Source organism: Marmota monax, unplaced genomic scaffold (genome assembly GCF_021218885.2).
Source record: "Marmota monax isolate L192 unplaced genomic scaffold, Marmota_monax_Labrador192_F-V1.1 WCK01_AAM20220418_F8-fsc00016, whole genome shotgun sequence".
In the NCBI taxonomy this organism is placed as follows: domain Eukaryota; kingdom Metazoa; phylum Chordata; class Mammalia; order Rodentia; family Sciuridae; genus Marmota; species Marmota monax.
In genome coordinates this window covers 2,748,650-2,765,434 of record NW_026695209.1, presented here as the reverse complement: position 1 = coordinate 2,765,434, position 16,785 = coordinate 2,748,650, and the positions used below count along the sequence as shown (strand labels likewise).

Below are 16,785 nucleotides of genomic sequence, written 5' to 3'. Positions count from 1 at the left end.
ATCTCTTAGGTTAAAACATTTTTTTTTAATTTTCTGGGTTTCCTAAGTGTTTTATTCTGACTGATGAATTTTATTAATTGTTTTTCTATCCAAGTTGGATCTTAAAATTACTCCTAGAAGACTTTACAGGTCCTAATGTTGAAGTTAAAGATCCTCCTCACTGGTTCAACTGCATACTGTGTTTTCCACAGGGGTTAGGCAATTAGGATACACTATAAATCTGATGGCGAGAAGCTTTAGATGCAACACATTTTTATTTGTTCTTACTGAAAATAACCTATAAGATGCAATTTTGTGTCTTCTGAGAACCACCAACCTTCTTCCTTTTGTTTGTGGTTGAGGTGTTGCAGATGCCAGACTAGTGCTTTACCACTGAGCTACATCCCCAGCCCCTGACCACCTTCTTATATCAAACCTGTTATTGTACATTTTAAATCAAGTTTGTATTTTGTAAACATCATATTAGTTACTTATCTTTGTGCCATTATTAAAACAACAACCAAAAAAATCCCACAAACTTTGATTCACTCAGTATGTATTCTTCAGAGTTTTTTTCCCCATGTCTAAGACTAAAATTATTTTAATTTAATTGATGTCTTTAATGAATGCCTAAGCTCTGTTAAAATGCATTGTTTCTGTCAGTGTTTTAGTACCCTCCTGTGTTTAATTCAGAACACTCAGTTAATGATCATAGGACTCAAGTGTCATTTGAAAATATGAAACCTTTATCTTTTATTCCAGCTTTGCTTTCATGCACAGCCTGGCTCTAAAACCACAGTTGTGATATTTATTAGCTGTCTTTGCAAAACTGTGGGTAATACATCTTTCACATTTCATTGAAAAGAAAAGAAACTTAATCCCACCAGGATCTCCATTATTAGTTCTTCCTCTTGATTTTTTCCCCCATGGGGGTTTTTATGATGACCAGATGGTGCTCTGAAGAATCCTTAGACAGATCAGCATTTCACAATGGCAAATTAGAAAAGCTAAAATCTATTTTTGAGTTAGTGAATTAAAACTTGTATCTTGTCATCTGGCTCATTGTGTCCAAAACAGTCAAATTCTAGTTCATATTTAAAATTATTCAATTATTCTCTTATTCACATGGCAGAATACTTTAATTTATAGGACAGTCCTGTTTTTATTTTGTCCCATTAGATAACAGTAATTAACCACTCAGATGCACCCTTTCTTCCCCCTGACTTCTACCAATTTTAAAAAGTACTTCATACACTATGTCTTTACTGTGGATCCACACTCTAGGAAATGTCAATTAAATTCCATCAGCAGCAAAAATGTAAATGTCCTTTTCATATTCATCACAGAGTATTTCATCTTTCATGGAGAAGAGTTGCTGAATGAATGTTTGAGAATCAATCTGGTGGTAAATTGTTTATTTCTCAACTTGGCCCAAATTCTCATTTTTAAGCATACCAAATGCTTCTAAATGTTCAAGTAATTGTCCTCCTGGTCAACAATCTCTTAAATTTAAGAAAAAATTACAAGGTTGCACATTTGCCATATAAAATCTTCCAAATAATCTAACATCTCAAAGTTTACATTCTAAACTTTTCATCTATGGAGTAAATAAGAGCTTGGAGCCTGCTCACCTTTGTGTAGGGTTCTAAGTGGTGTCTAGGAATGCATGCTTCCTGCATAAACCAGATGGCTAGTTTTATCAGAAAAAGACTGAATTATTTCTTTGGAATTTTGGTAGGAATGGCCAATAAAAGTATGTTGTTAAGAACCTACTTTATATACAGAGTTAAGAAAAATTGTGCTATAAATGGGTAATAATGAGTATAATGCATTCCACTATTGTCATGTATGTAAAAATAAATTAATTAACTTTTAAAAAAGAATCTATCTTGTATCTGACCCAGTTATTCCCATGTTATAGTCAGATTTTAACCTCCCCCCTTTAACTAAGCTGAATAACATGGGTTTTTCCCAACTGATCACTTCCTTCCTTCTATCTATGCCTTTGTATATAGGAGCCTCTCTGTCTGGAATACACTTCCCTTTTTCACTGTGAATCTATACAAATTCCTACTCTTCCTTCAAAACTCTGATCAAATGCCTTTTCTGAAGCTTCTCTAAACATTTCATTCTAAATACACACACACACACATATACATACACACTCACACTCAGACACATACACACAAGCAGGCTGGGCTGTTTTCTCTCTGGTCCTTCAATAACACTTCATGGATTACCTCAAAAATTATTTGGCTACATTATCTTATTAGATTTCAAGGTCTTAGAAGTCAAGATGTATCATTTATTCATCTTTGGACCCCAGGACCTTGTCCAGCTATGCCATGGTAATAAGCACTCTATGTGCATTTATAAATAATTAACTGATTAAATAATATATGCCAATGAGTATAAAAATTATTCTTAAATTCTGGAAGATAACATTATTCTCCTATATAGAAGTCAGTATCTGTGACTGGAAGGACCAAAAGTAGGTATTCTATTTTTTAAGTTTAATTTTGAAAGGTTTTCAGGAGACAGAAGTAAATTTAAAAATTCCTCAGGGAAACAAGAAACAAAATTGAGGTGTGGGTCCTGAATTTATCTGCCCAAAGTAACTCATGTTTGGTATAGAAAATATCCTAAAAGAAGGGGGAAACTGAGTAAAAGAAAACTTTTCAACTAAAAAATAATGGAAGTCGGCTCCTATAATTTCTTTAAAAGTGAATCTTAATGATTAGTTTGCAAAAGAGTGAAATCAGGTGAAGTAAACAGAATCAAGGGCTGAATATCTCTCAACTCTGATAACTAGGTTGGTTTCCGGGTGACCTCAGCAAGAAGAGTCATGTGAACCAAACTTTACCAACTTAGGAACAGTCCAAAATATGTCAAAGTATATTCTCTACTGTTTTTTAGCTCATTTTAAACTTATCCAATATTTTTACTTTGAAAATAAATGAAAAATAAAGTGAATTATAAAATTACTCATTTAAAATATCTAACATTTTATTGTACATTGTTTTTTTTCTTTATTACTATGATAACCACAAAAATTTAACTTTCTGTTAACATCATTAAACTGATTTTTTTTTTTTTTTTTTTTTTTGGTCAGGAATGTGGTCTGGATGCTTGAAAGAGGAAGAGCATAGTTTCTGAGTTCCAAAATGGCAATATTTGAAAATTGTGCATGAAAGAGACTCTTGGAAGTATTCTTAGAATTGATTATTTTCTAACTACTGCACCTCTCCCACCCTCCCACAACTTAAAAAAAAATAAAATAAAGCTTTGGGTGGAGTTAAGAGCTCTTTTCAAATGTTAAACAATAACTGGAAATCCTGAAAATGCATTCTTTTTTATCCAGTGGGGAAAACACTTTAAAGTCTCTCTCTCTCTCTTTCTTTTTTTGGCTAGAAATTGTTTAGCAAGGGATACAGTCAATGGCTTCTATTTTGAACAGAAAGTTCAATTTTAACTGCCTGAAATATAATGCCATCTGTGTTTATTTTCCTTTCCAAAACACAATTATTTTTTTCCCTAAACATAATGAGTACATGGTCCTAATAACCCAAATAAATACATGAAATGCAACTAATGATTTACTGTAATCAAAAGGTGAAATTAGTTAGAGCCTGCATCATCAGAGTATGGATTTGATTGCAAATGTAAATCACACATAAAGCACATTTGTAAATTTAAATTTTAAAAATATTCTGATTAATAAGTAATTACATGTTCTATGCATATTTACCAGAGTGCAAGTAGCTATGAGGTAAGAAACAGGGGCGCTATGCACACCACAATGTAATTAGTGGACAGAGAGATGGGCCAGGAGACAAGACTAAACAATCCCAGAATCTCTGAACCTAAGTCCCCAAATCTGTATTATCTGCTGGTTTCACCTGAAACAGTACCATCTGGCATGTGGAGATTACTCAAAAATAAATTTCTAATCTGTTAATAAGTGATTTTAAATTACTTTAAATTCTAAAAATATACAACTGTAAACAGCAACTGATAAATTCATGTGAAAATCATTCTGACAGTTTTCTAAGGTAGAAGATGTGCTTAACTCTCTTTTCCTACCAAATCTTCCAGGAGGGAAAATTCAAATATTCATTTAGAGTTTATTTGCATTTTCAAAGAATACTTAAATTGCGTATATTGACGTTTGTGCATGGTCTTCAAAAGTATCTGAAAGTATCACTTATTTTTTAAAGCCATATTCAAAAGAATTTGATCCCCAGTGTTGGTTCTAGAAAGTTCCTGTGGTGCCAGGTTTTCTATTTTCAGGAAATGGAGGATGTGTTATAAGCCTGCTCAATGTCACATCCCTAAAATAGCTGGGCAAGGTGACTTAGTGCCTAATATTTCCCATTTCCACTTGGTCTTCAAAGGGCACGAGTTAAGCAGACTGGGAACACTCCAACATTCACTTGAAAAGCAAAACAAGAGGTTGGCAGCCAGACCACTGCTACCATCTGAAAGCCATGGGGATTTTGACTCAAGAAAAATTTTTAATTTCTAATTCTCTACCTTCTTTATCTCAGTTAACGGGCAGAGGACTGACACATACTCTTCCAAAAGCTCAATCCTGAAGGCAGGTCCTGGTTCCTCATTTCCCTTTGTTTGGAAGCAGCTCTAAAATACATTCTTAATTTGTTATGGTGAAATACTTAACACATCCTGCAGGTACCTGTTTTCATAATGTGTGTGTATGTGTTTGTGTGTGTGTGTGTGTGTATATGTGTGTGGTTTGATTTTACATGACTCACTCATATCTTATCTTGGCCTCTAAACTTTGTTCCTGAAACTGTTTTCTGAGTATTATGCAGAGAATTGATATTTTGTATCTCAACAGCTTTTTATTCATAATCTCTCTTCCCCCTGATATCTACTGGATGCATTAGACAATTAATACCTGGATGGCAAAGTAAACCTGCCATAATTAAATAACAAATGTTAACTTATAAATCCTTCACCACAGCAGATGAAAACATATCATGGACAATATTTAAACTACATAAGATCTACTTAAAACATTATTTAGTACACATAATTAAGAAACAAAGCAATCTTTTTTTTTTTTTTTTTTTTTTGGTGGTGCTGGGGATTGAACCCAGGGACTTGTGCATGTGAGGAAAGCACTACTACCAACTGAGCTTTATCTCCAACCCTAAAACTATCATTTTTAACTCTTTTCTAATTTCAATTTATACTAACTTGTCCATTTTGTCAAATAATACAAAATACTAGGTAATGATGAGTGCTTAATATCTACAGTAAAGATTTTATGCTAGTAACCAATTATATTATGTTTCTCATCTACCATTTTGAGGCAGCTTTACAATAAAATGTACCAATTGTAAATGGATAGTTCCAAGCACTGACTTATGTATAGTCATTTAATATACCACAACATGGTGTGAAACATCCCCATCACACCAAAAATTCCCACATGGGCCAGGTGTGGTGGTGCATACTTGGAATTCCAGCAACTTGGGAGGCTGAGGCAGGAGGATGGCAAGTTAAAGACCAGCCTCAGCAACTTAGCAAGATCCTCAGCAACTTAGGTAGATCCTATCTCAAAATAAAAAAATAAAGTAAAATAAAAAGGGCTGGGTAGGAAGCTCAGTGGTGGAGTGCACCTGTGTTTAATCACCAGTTCCACAAAAAAATAATTAATAAATTTAGATGATTTTTTTTTAAAGGGCTGGGATATAACTCAGTGGTAATATGCATCTGGGTTCAATCCCCAGTATCAAAATAAGCAACTGATCTTAAATTTTTTAAGCCATATCTTTAATTTAGTACGCTTGAAAACATAACCCAACAACATCAATATTGCCAAATGTGAGCAGTACTCACGAGAGAATGTTCCCAATGTAGGCATAGTAGGAGCAACAGTAGGGCGTGGTCCCATCGCAGCAATAGGATCTGCAATCTTTGCCACACTGAGCAAGGCAATCCTCTAAACAACAGAAACCACAAAAGCAGTTAGAGTTGTGAAATCAAATTCATGTTTTAGTAGGTCAACAATCACTTTTTCAGTACACTTGTATCTTCATGGTCATGCTGTGAATCCCATAACATGTGCAAGAATCTAAACTAGCCTTTCTTCTCAGTCACACTCCAGGCTGGTAAAGGCCAAGACCATTCTTGAATCTCCTGCACCAAGCACAATCATTGGGAGGGGGTGTTGATTAACTGAGATAATGAAGGGAGAAATGAATGAATGAGCCAACTAATCAGCCATTCCATTTGTCAACAGAGTTCTTATAATAGTTTTAAATTGATGGTTTTCTGATTTTAGGGTGTTACATTCTCAACCTCAACTAATGGAAAGTGTTTCTGAAAGGGCTCATACCAAAAGAGTGACAATCTAAAACCAATGTACGACTGACATGACAATGCATTATATGTTTTTCCTTTAACACCTATTTTTACCCTCATAAATACAGTTTGCATACATACAGCAAAACACAAATGAGGTGGAAGGTGATCGAGTTAGTTATACAAAGAGCTCACACAGATAATTAATTTGTGAATAATTAATAGTTTAATATCACAGGGAAGAACTCTTAAGTTTTGAAACATCAAGTGGAAAGTGGAAAAGTGTGTTTGGGGGTTAAAAGAATATGTGGGAGTCAACAAAACCAAATTGTTATTTTTTTCAATGTATTCTTCAATAAGTAAAATTTATACCAGAAATATCGAGTACAAATCGCACTAGCTTTGGAAATTCTTTATTCTACCTAAGTAGAAAGTGATTTCTACTTAAGTAGAAAGCGATTTATATCCAACAGTTTAAGGTTATCACTGAGTTATAATCAGTAAAATGAATTATATTTGATGTGTGAGTTTCAGGTATATGATTAGAAAAACATTAAATAGTCTGATAATGTAAGTTATATATTCAAGAATCACCAAATGAGTCATTTTCAACTCAGTCCTTGAAGATAACATTATTGTACAAATTATACAAAATTTTTGAGTTCCTAAGAGTTATAACATTTAAAGTATTAAAACATTATATTTTTGTCTACACATCCCTGTATTCATTTATCTAGAAAAGAAAGTTTAGACTGGTTTTAAATCCCCTCTTTGCTAAAATAGTTCTTTACAAAGGGACGTGTTCAGAAGGTCTCAAAGCTCATCTGCCTTCATTAATAATGCATGAATTTTGTGGAACAAGTAAGAAAGTTCATATTGTCTTTCCCTCAATTTTATTTCTACATTACAGATTAATAAATATGAACCTTGAAGTTTTCAGTAACTCTACTGAAATCCACTCTTAAATTTCAAAGAGAGAAACACAGTATCATTTATATCCAAGGGAGAAGCTAATGTATTACCCATCACTATTTTTTGCAAAGGATGTCACACATTTTCAAGAATATTTTTTGTAGTTGTAGATGGACATAATGCCTTTATTTTATTTGTTTATTTTTATGTGGTGCTAAGGATTGAACCCAGTGCCTCACACAAGCTAGGCAAGCACTCTGCCACTGAGCTACAGTTCCAGTCCCCATGGATACCACACTTTTTGAGACTACGTATTTTATAATTTTCTCCATGAGTTTTCTGTAGCTCTCATTTTTAGGCCTGTTCAATTTGTTGAAAATTTTAGACTTGTCAATTATCTCTGGACTTAGCAGGAATACATTGCTTCATGTTCTTAAAAATCACTAAAATCATGACACAGCCAAGTCCTCACTGTTTTGTCAGAGGAAGATACCAATATGTAAGTAACTTCACAGGTGCCTTTTGAATGATGCCCAGGGCAGTGAAACCCTCTAAAATTCTCCATGGATATCAAAGATTCAGTTACTAACATTGTACTCCAATTACTACTATCATAAGAACATGGTGTTATCAAAATATTTTGAGCCAACATTACAGGAAACCAAGCCCAAAATCTTGTAGCCAAGAAACTGGATTATACCTGCAGTAAACATCTAGATCATGTCACACATTGTCCATTATTTTTATGGCATTTTCCAGTACTCTTGTCTATTTCCCAGAATTAAGCTACTACTGAAAAGGGCAAATTTAATAGTATGTCAAACACAGTCACAATCATGACCTTGCCTGACTGAGTTTTCAGTCTTACCTTAAAGCTCATTTTGTGATGTTAATTGCTTTCTCTGGCTGATTGTGAGGATAATTTTATGAAGATCCTACTCTGGACTGTACAGGGTCATTTTCTCATTTGTGAGAGAATGGAATACTCCAATTGTCCTTGGAAGATAAATAATATCACTTCTAATATCCAAGTTAATATCCCTGAAAATTAGCCAGTTCAAACTTTCTTCAAAGGTTTTTTAATTAAAGGCATGATGTGGAAGAAGGTTCCCCTACTCACCCTGCACCCCTCCTTAAGGAATGTCCAGTACAGGAAAAGCCATATCTGGCTTGAAGCACTTGCTTGCAAATGGCATTTGCAAGCTATAGCTAAGGACAAGAGAGGAAGGAAAGGGAGGGGGTAGAAGCACTGGCTTTGGCCCAGAAGGTAAAACCTTGACCAAATCCTGTCTTTGTAGCATGCAGTGGGAGTTGGACAATAATATAAACACTACAGTGGGTATCTTTCCAAAGGTGACCTGAGGGTAAACCATGATAATTCAGGTATAGAAACCTTGCTGTTATTTGCAAAACCACATGGAATATGGATTTTTTTTTTTTTGGAGGAGGGGGGAGGAGACACCAAGGATAAAACTCAGGGGCACTTGACCACTAAGCCACATCCCCAGTCCTATTTTGTATTTTATTTAGAGACAGGGTCTCACTGAGTTGCTTAGTGCCTCGTCATTGGTGAGACTGGCTTTGAACTCGAGATCCTCCTGCCTCAGCCTCAAGAGCCTCTGGGATTACAGGTGGGCACCACCCGTGCCGGTCTTGGAAGGTGGAATTTAATGCATTCATTTTGCAGAAAATAATTCAGAAAGTAAATGGTTTATATACTTTGGTTTTTGTCCCAAGAAACTGGTAATTTACCACACTGTTTGAATATTTTTATTTCTATGGTGTTCTGGCATCTAGCCCCAACAGACACTTCCAATTTTATATCTTAGTTCTAACCAAATGGAATTATCCATCATTGAACATATCCAGCTCATTGTTTATGCCTTTGTTTCCACTATATGCCCTAACCCATCTCCTTTTGTCTGGGGCTTCTCTATTCTTTGAAGATCTTGCCCAGAAAAAATTCAGAGCATGATCTCTGCTTATTTTCCAATAAATAGGGCAAGCTTAAAAAGGCCTTGAAATAAGAATTTCAGGAATCAACACCAAAGAACTCATTAACTAAATATTTCTTATGAAAGACAACCTAGTACTGGCTTGCAATTACTTCGTAGTTTACTAGGTAGATTGAGAATCAGAGAAACAGAAGGAGTGACAGCTATCCATAGGAAGCAACCTTGCAGCCAGCCAGCCTTGCTGGTTTCCTGAGTCCTGGGGAGCTGGGGACCTAGCATTGAAAGAACTAGAGGAAGAGGACAGGGGTGCAAAGTAGAAACTTTCAGTCCACCAAGGGCATAAAATACCCACAAGAATAAGAAAAAAACTGGTTCAGTGAAGTGTCTGAGTAAGGGCAAGCAAGGATTAAGCAAATTTCATTTGTTTATTATTTTCGTATTTTTATTCTCTTTTGATAAGCAGAAGAGGAGAAAGAATCATCATTGCTTCCAATGAACTAATAAAGAGATTTTTAAATAAAACTAACATGAGTGCAATTGATACTCCATCAAATATGGAAAGCCTCATAGGATTTAAATAAAATGAATACTGCAATCAGATTAAAATGTTAGATTCATAGTAGACTTTTCTACTTCTACGAATTTCTATATTAGAAAGTCAGCATTTCCCCTACAATAAAACAAGTTTTGCATTTTAATAAACAGATCAAAAATTTCTATTAAAGTTATTCTGACTCCTTTCTGTCAAAGTTGGATAAGGAATTCAATTCCCTTGGTTCTCAGGTAACAAAGTAGAAGAGCATCTTCATTCCAGTGGCAGAATTTTTTAAATCTTAAAAGGTAAATTGCAATGTTATTCATATACTTAGCATTTCAAGGTCATGGGTAAGACTGTGATTTTTGTCATAGGAACTTAGAGACATGAAAACATTTTACAAAGAACTTGGTTTTTGCTGGCACTGTTTTGTGAACCAAACAGATGCAAGGACCACATATGTAATTAACTTTCTACTTGAATAACCAATGAAAGGCCATTTAGGGGTCTGTATCAATCACAAAACAAGAAAATCCACTTGCTTCATTAATTATTAGCAATTCTCACTAAGAGTAAATGGAAGGAGGAAAATGAGATGTCCTTCACGTACAAGTGCTTAGCCACATCAAAGAAAACAGATTAGACTCTGGGTGAATTCCTGACTCTCAAAAATTGTATGTTTAAGTCAGAGCATTCAATTGTCTAGCTTTCAATACTTGTGACTCTCCTAAAGAGCAAAAGCAAAAGTGTAAGGCTTTTTATTTCTAATAGGAAAAAACAAACAAAACAAACAAACAAACAAACAAACAAAAAAAAAAACCCCGGAATATTCAGAAAATGGGAAATAGAAGGGGCCATGAGTTACCCATAACAAAAGGGGAAATTCACCAAATTACATTATTTTTAAATTTAGCAGTACTTCTTTGCTTCAGATGTTTTTTTGAAAGTGATTTCCCATTACCCCTTAGTCCCCGCCACCGCCCCAGATTTCCCTTGAATCCTTGATACATTTTGTCCTGCTTAGAGTGAAATCCCCGAAGTACCGGAATGTGGATTCCAAGTTGCTTGGCAGAGAGAAAAAAGAGGGGAAAAAAAGCAAACAAGAAAAGTTAAAGAAAAAAAAAAATCAAAAATATAAAAACAAAAGGCCGAGCAGAGGGCTCAAGCGAGCTGGTTCCTGCTGTCGCCTGTCGGGGACTTCCACAAGCTCTGCTGTCTACAAAGGTCCTTTTCTGTCCTGCCCAGCCAGCGTTTGCCCAGACGGCGACCTGATCACAGTCCCTAGACCCCTGACCTTCTCCCGCCGCCCTCCATCACTGACCTGCGTAGACTAAAAGCAGGACCAACTTCGGAAGCAAGACCCCTGGATGCCCGGGCAGCCTCAGGGCGTCCATCCAAGCCGGGGGCCCGAGACTGCGCGCCAGGACGGACGGACGGTGTGGACCGAGGCTGGAGTTAAAGGAGCGTGCGGTACCGGAGGGCACGGGAGGATGGAGTGCGGTCAGACCGAGAGAGCAGTGCTCCTGAGAGCCCGGCCAAGCGGGAATCTGGCCATGGCCCAGCCAACCTCCGAGGAGAGCTTGTCTGCGCGTCGCGTGCGTGAGAGGTGCGGGACTCCCGGCTGGTGCGCGGTGGCCCGACGCGCTGGGGACTGAGGACTCTTTGTCCCTCCCCACTGCACTTGAGGGAGGCGGCTGTTTTGGCGTCCGGGCCACCCAGGCTCACATTTCATCTCCGCGGGTGGCACTAACAGGGGGCCCAGGGCGGGGTGGCGCGACTCCTCCCCACGATGCTGTGCTTCCTTCTGTAGAGTGACTGAGGACACGGCCTTGTCCCGAAGGAACTTTTTCTAACCCTCTGTCTGGGCTGTTGCTATGGTGTTTAACCAGCTCCTTTTCCTGCCTACCCTCTAGCACTATTTTGTCCTTCATAAGCAATAGATAAAAAACGTTACTTTTTTTTTTTATCTCTAAACAAATGAAGGGAATTTTCAGGGTTGAAACTAAATGTACAAAGAATGAGAGTAAAGAAAATCCAGAATTGGAAAGTACAGTAACTGTCTGGTATCTTTGCTGAAAGCTGGTAAAATGTTTTACTTATTAAATACGTAATGAAAGCATGCCAGTGAAGCAAGGGAAAGCAAAACAAAACAAGAATGTACACACTCATCACTATTGTTGAACAATATTCTGGAGTTACTGGCCTATGCAATTAGAAAAGAGAAAGGAAAAAGTTTTTTGTTTTTTTTTTTTTCGGATTGGAAGCAAAAATTATTAGCAAATGAGATGGATATGTGAAAATCAAAGACCAACTCTAAAGCTCTCATCTAAAAAAAAATTTCTTTCTTTCAAATAAAAATCATCAAGTGCTCAATGTTATGAAGAAAGGAGAAAAAATGGGGGAACAAGTAGAGATACTTCTCTTAGCTAACAACTACTAAGGCTCCCTAAACTATTCTATAAATCTGAGAACAAAATTATATCAATAAAAAAAATACCAAAATGTTTCTTTTTTTTTTCCCCAAGCCAATTTGATCTTAAAGTTTGTGTGGAAAGTAAACATGTAAGCTATATATATTAAAATGAAAGAATGAATGGGACTAGCTTCAGCAGATATTAAATATATATGTATTATAATATCACAATAATTAAAACAGTTTGGATTAGCCATTGAGATATACAGGCTCAATAGCAGAGAATAAAGAAACCAAAAGAATCAAATGTATGATATGTCAAGATCATTGTAGTATTTTGAGCAACTAATAAAAACAAAATTTTCAATCAATCAATCAATCAATAAATAAAGGAATATTATTAAAAAAAGAAACTAAAAGCAGACATAACCATGTACAACAATTCAATTTATGATAAAACAGTGTAATAGCAGGGGAAATGACGTTACTTGTTACTCAATAAATTAAGTTGGTACTATGCATAGGTGTTTTGGAGCCTTATCTTCTTCCATCAAAGTCTATTCCACAATGAATTAAATATTTAAGCTTTTTAAACATGCTGACATGAAAATATTAGATAAAATAAATAATAGCATTCAAGGAATTATGAAACAGGGAAGTCTTTTCTAAAAATTCCCCAAATTCAGAAACCATAAAAGACAATATTGACCAATTTGACTAAATAAGAATTAAGAATTTCTGTATGTAACTCATTAAGCATTTGACTGGTAAAAATATTTGCAATGCATAGAATAAACACATCTGATCTTTTACTATTTAAGGAGCTTAAAATCAATAAGAAAAAGTACAACAATCCATTGAAAACCAATAAGCAAAAGAAAAATCAACAATAGAAACTTAATTTAACAGACATTCTGTTAAAGTGTGTGTTTGTGTGTGTGTGTGTGCGCGCACGAGTGTGTTAATTATGAGCAAAAGCTTATTGTGAGACAATGAAAGAAGGTTTAGAGGAGAAATTAAAGAGTTATGAGAACCTTAACCCAATCAGTGAATTAATTCCCTGTTAAGGATTAACTCAGTGGTAACTGAAGCAGGTAGGGTGTGGCTGGAGGAGGTGGGGTTTACATTTTGTCCTGGTGTCTCTTTCTTTGCTCCCTGGTCTTCGTATTCTGAGCCACTTCCCTCTGCCACACTCTTCTACCATGATATTCTGCCTCACCATGAGCCAAGAGGAATGGAATCGGCCATCTATGTTGTGAGACCTCTGAAACTGTGAGTCCCCAAATAAACTTTTTCTCTTCTAATTGTTCTTGTCAGGTCTTTTGGTCACAGTGGCAAAAAAGCTGACTCAAACAGAAATTGCTACGGAAAAATGGGGGCATTGCTTTGACTAACCTGATCATGTAGTTCAGAAGCTTTCTGAAGTTTGTGGGAGGAATTTTGAAAGTTCAGACAAGCAAGCTTGAAAAGCTTTCGATTCTGGTAGGAGCTCAGAAGACCAGAATGCTGATGGACTGTGGATCTTCAATGGTGGGCTCATGAGCTATCAGAGGAAAAAGAAGACAGCTATTGATGACTTGACTAGAGGACATTCATGTTATGTTCTAGCTAAGAAGCTGTCTACATTCTACCCAAGTCCTAAGACTTTGTTAGGCTGAATTTAAAGATGAGGTATTTCTTAATCTGGTGGAAGAAATGTCTAGGCAACATAACATTCAAGAAGCAGCATGGATATTACTGGCAGATTTCAGCAAGTTTATTATGATAATCAGGAATAGAAAGATTTGAAAAATATGCAATTCCACCAGAAAACTGTGAGTAAAACTGGGACTATGGAATATGTGGTTGTTATAGACATTATAACCACTAACAAATCTCCGAAAACTCTGCAGAGAGACATTTAGAAAGATTAGATCTGAAGGATCTCAAAAATTGGCAAGATCACACCAATCTCAGGCTCAAGGGAAGAAAAGTAAAAATTCCTTTGAGATGAGTGGGGCACCCTGCTTGCACAGGGTGGCCTAGGAAGTTGCTTCCCCATGCTCAGCCAACCAGGTACTAAAAGACTACTGCAGCTGTGGTCAATGGAAGCTTGGCTCTGGCTCAAGATAGCATCAGGCCTTGGTGACAACCATGTGGTACTGGTTCTACAGGAAAGCAGAATGATGGGATTAAAGGGTCATGGAGGCTTCCACCACAATTTCAAAGGAAGGCCTAGGAGGCCAGGCAGTGTTCCAGGGTCAGAGTCTCCGCAGGCTGCTCCTAGAGGGTGATGCATGGAGTTGTGAGGAGAAAACCAAAGCTGCAGTGGAGACCCCCAAGATTAAGAAATGCCAATAATGTGGAACATCTGCTGAGGAAAGTTTCAGGAATTGAGCAGAGGTGAATCCACAGAGAGGCCACGTGGGCTGCAACCAGGCAAGCTGTAGAGATGGAGCTGCACAGCCCTCTGGAAACACCATGATGCTATGTACCCCAGATGCTGGATGTTGAGCTGTGGGACTTATTTGCCCAGAACTGGATTTTGGTCTTGCTTTGATCCCATTCCTTCTTTCAAAGCCCCTATTTCTCCCTTGTGGAATAGAAATTTTTACTCTGTGCCTTTATATTAGGATATATGTAACTTACTTTTGATTTTTTACAAGAGTTCATGCTGTGAGTTTGCCTTGAATCTCAGAGGAGACTTTGGACTTGGACTCTCAGTCAATGCTAAAACTCTTAAGATTATGGCAACTCTTGGAAATGGACTATATGTACTTTGCATTGTGAGATGGACATGAACTTTTTTGGGGTCAAGGGGTAGAATGTTATAGTTTATATATGAGGTGTCTGGCAAAAGCTCATGTGTGAAACAATGTAAGAAAGTTTAGAGATGAAATGAAAGGGTTATAAGAGTCTTAATCTAATCAGTACATTAATCACCTGATAGAGTTAACTTGATGGTAACCATGGGCATGTTGAGTGTGGCTGGAGGAGGTGGGTCCCTAGGAGCATGGGTTTCCAGCTTATATTTTGTCTGGGTGAAAAGAGCTCTCTCTCTCTCTCTCTCTCTCTACTTATTAGTGGTCATGTCCTGAACTGCTTTTCTCCTGATGTTCTGCCTCACCTTGAGCCCTGAGGAATGGAGTTGGCTGTCTATAGACCTCTGAAACCATAAGCCCCTAAATAAATGTTTCCTCCTCTAATTGTTTTTGTCAGGTCTTTTAATCACAGCAGCAAAAAAGGTAACTAAAACAGTGTGTCATTCTTATTTCTAATAAATAAATAAAAGTAGAAAACAAATTGATAATGAGACTTCACTTTTCATATAAAAAAGCCAACCAAATAAAATAAAATATTAATTTTAAGGAGATCAATGTTGATACACACATCCACATTGTTGATATATATATATATATATATATATATATATATATATATACACACACACACACACACATATACATATATAATTCAAATATGTATACATTTTAGTGAGTTCTTTTCTGATTTTTTAACCTGTAAATCCATGACCACAATACCGTAAGAGGATGGGCCAGCATCACTACCAAGTAAATGAATACTAAGCTTTCTACTGTGTATTATGCCCTTATGAAGGCCCAACCTGTCACTTAGTCCAAAAGAAGCCCAATCTATTCCTTCTTTACTCTCAACCCCAACACCTAACCTGTCACCATGTTACAGTGGTTGGACTCTTAAACATCATTCAAATGCATTCTAATTTTATCTTCTATTTATCTCCTACTCTAGACTCTTTTATAGTCTACATTACAACCAGCCTCCCTGCTACAGACATATTTGCCAGATTAAAGCTAGAATATTTCTTCTTAAACTACAAATTACATCCATTCATCTGGTTAAACATCATGATTTCCTGTTGCTCTTAGATTAACTTTCAATCATCTAATTCATATTATCTTTTTTTTAGTTGTAGATGGACACAATATCTTTATTTATTTACTTATATGTTTTTATGTGGTGCTGAGGATTGAACCCAGGGTCTCACACCTTCGAGGCAAGTGCTTTACCACTTAGCTACAGACCCAGCCCTAATTCATATTTTCCAAGAAACTTCATCACTAGGTCCTGCCACTCTTAGCCTAATGTTAACCTTCTACCACTATGGAGTATAATATCTAAATAACTGGAAAGATGTTTAGAACCTGGAGAAAAATTCAAATAAGCAAAGACTTAAAAAAAGTATAAGATACAGGTGCATACCACTGTTGGTAGAGCTGAGGAATGGTGTCAAATTCTTTGAAATGGAAAGATGACTTGCTTTTGGGGTTGAGATTGGATACAGACCCTGAGGTGAGGACAGGCCACTGGAAATGACATGGAACTTTTCCTGCCTGCTTGTTGCACAGAGATTTAGAAGAGGCTGATTTCTGCCACTGATGCCAGTAGGAAGTGGCAGTGTTTGTCAGTCACTTCTCTTAGCTTACTTTTGAGAGCAGAGGGCTCTCTCATATGACTCCACAGATGGGGCATGTGAACTTGGACTGGTTCAGCACTGAACAAGAAATTGCACCTTGAAGTACTCAGAGTCTCAGATAAGTCAACTCAACTGATTTACAAAGGTAAACAAAGATACCAAACCACTTAAGGATATGTGGCAGTTTAAAGAAAGGACTTGAAGGATAAATAAAAGGAAACACACA

The 16,785-nt window shown here is 36.5% G+C and overlaps 1 protein-coding gene across 1 annotated transcript in view; it reads right to left on the bottom strand.

Annotated features, from left to right (window-relative positions):
- Positions 1-11,503, bottom strand: part of Cyyr1 (cysteine and tyrosine rich 1) — a 112,863-nt gene extending 101,360 nt beyond the window's left edge. Inside the window, exons 1-2 of the mRNA XM_046430480.2 lie at positions 11,033-11,503; positions 5,845-5,947 (exon numbers count right to left, since the gene is read on the bottom strand). Coding sequence (XP_046286436.1) covers positions 5,845-5,947; positions 11,033-11,105 — 176 coding nt within the window. The 5' untranslated portion in view covers positions 11,106-11,503. The remainder of the gene's footprint in view (positions 1-5,844; positions 5,948-11,032) is intronic.
- Between the last annotated feature and the right edge of the window lie 5,282 nt (positions 11,504-16,785).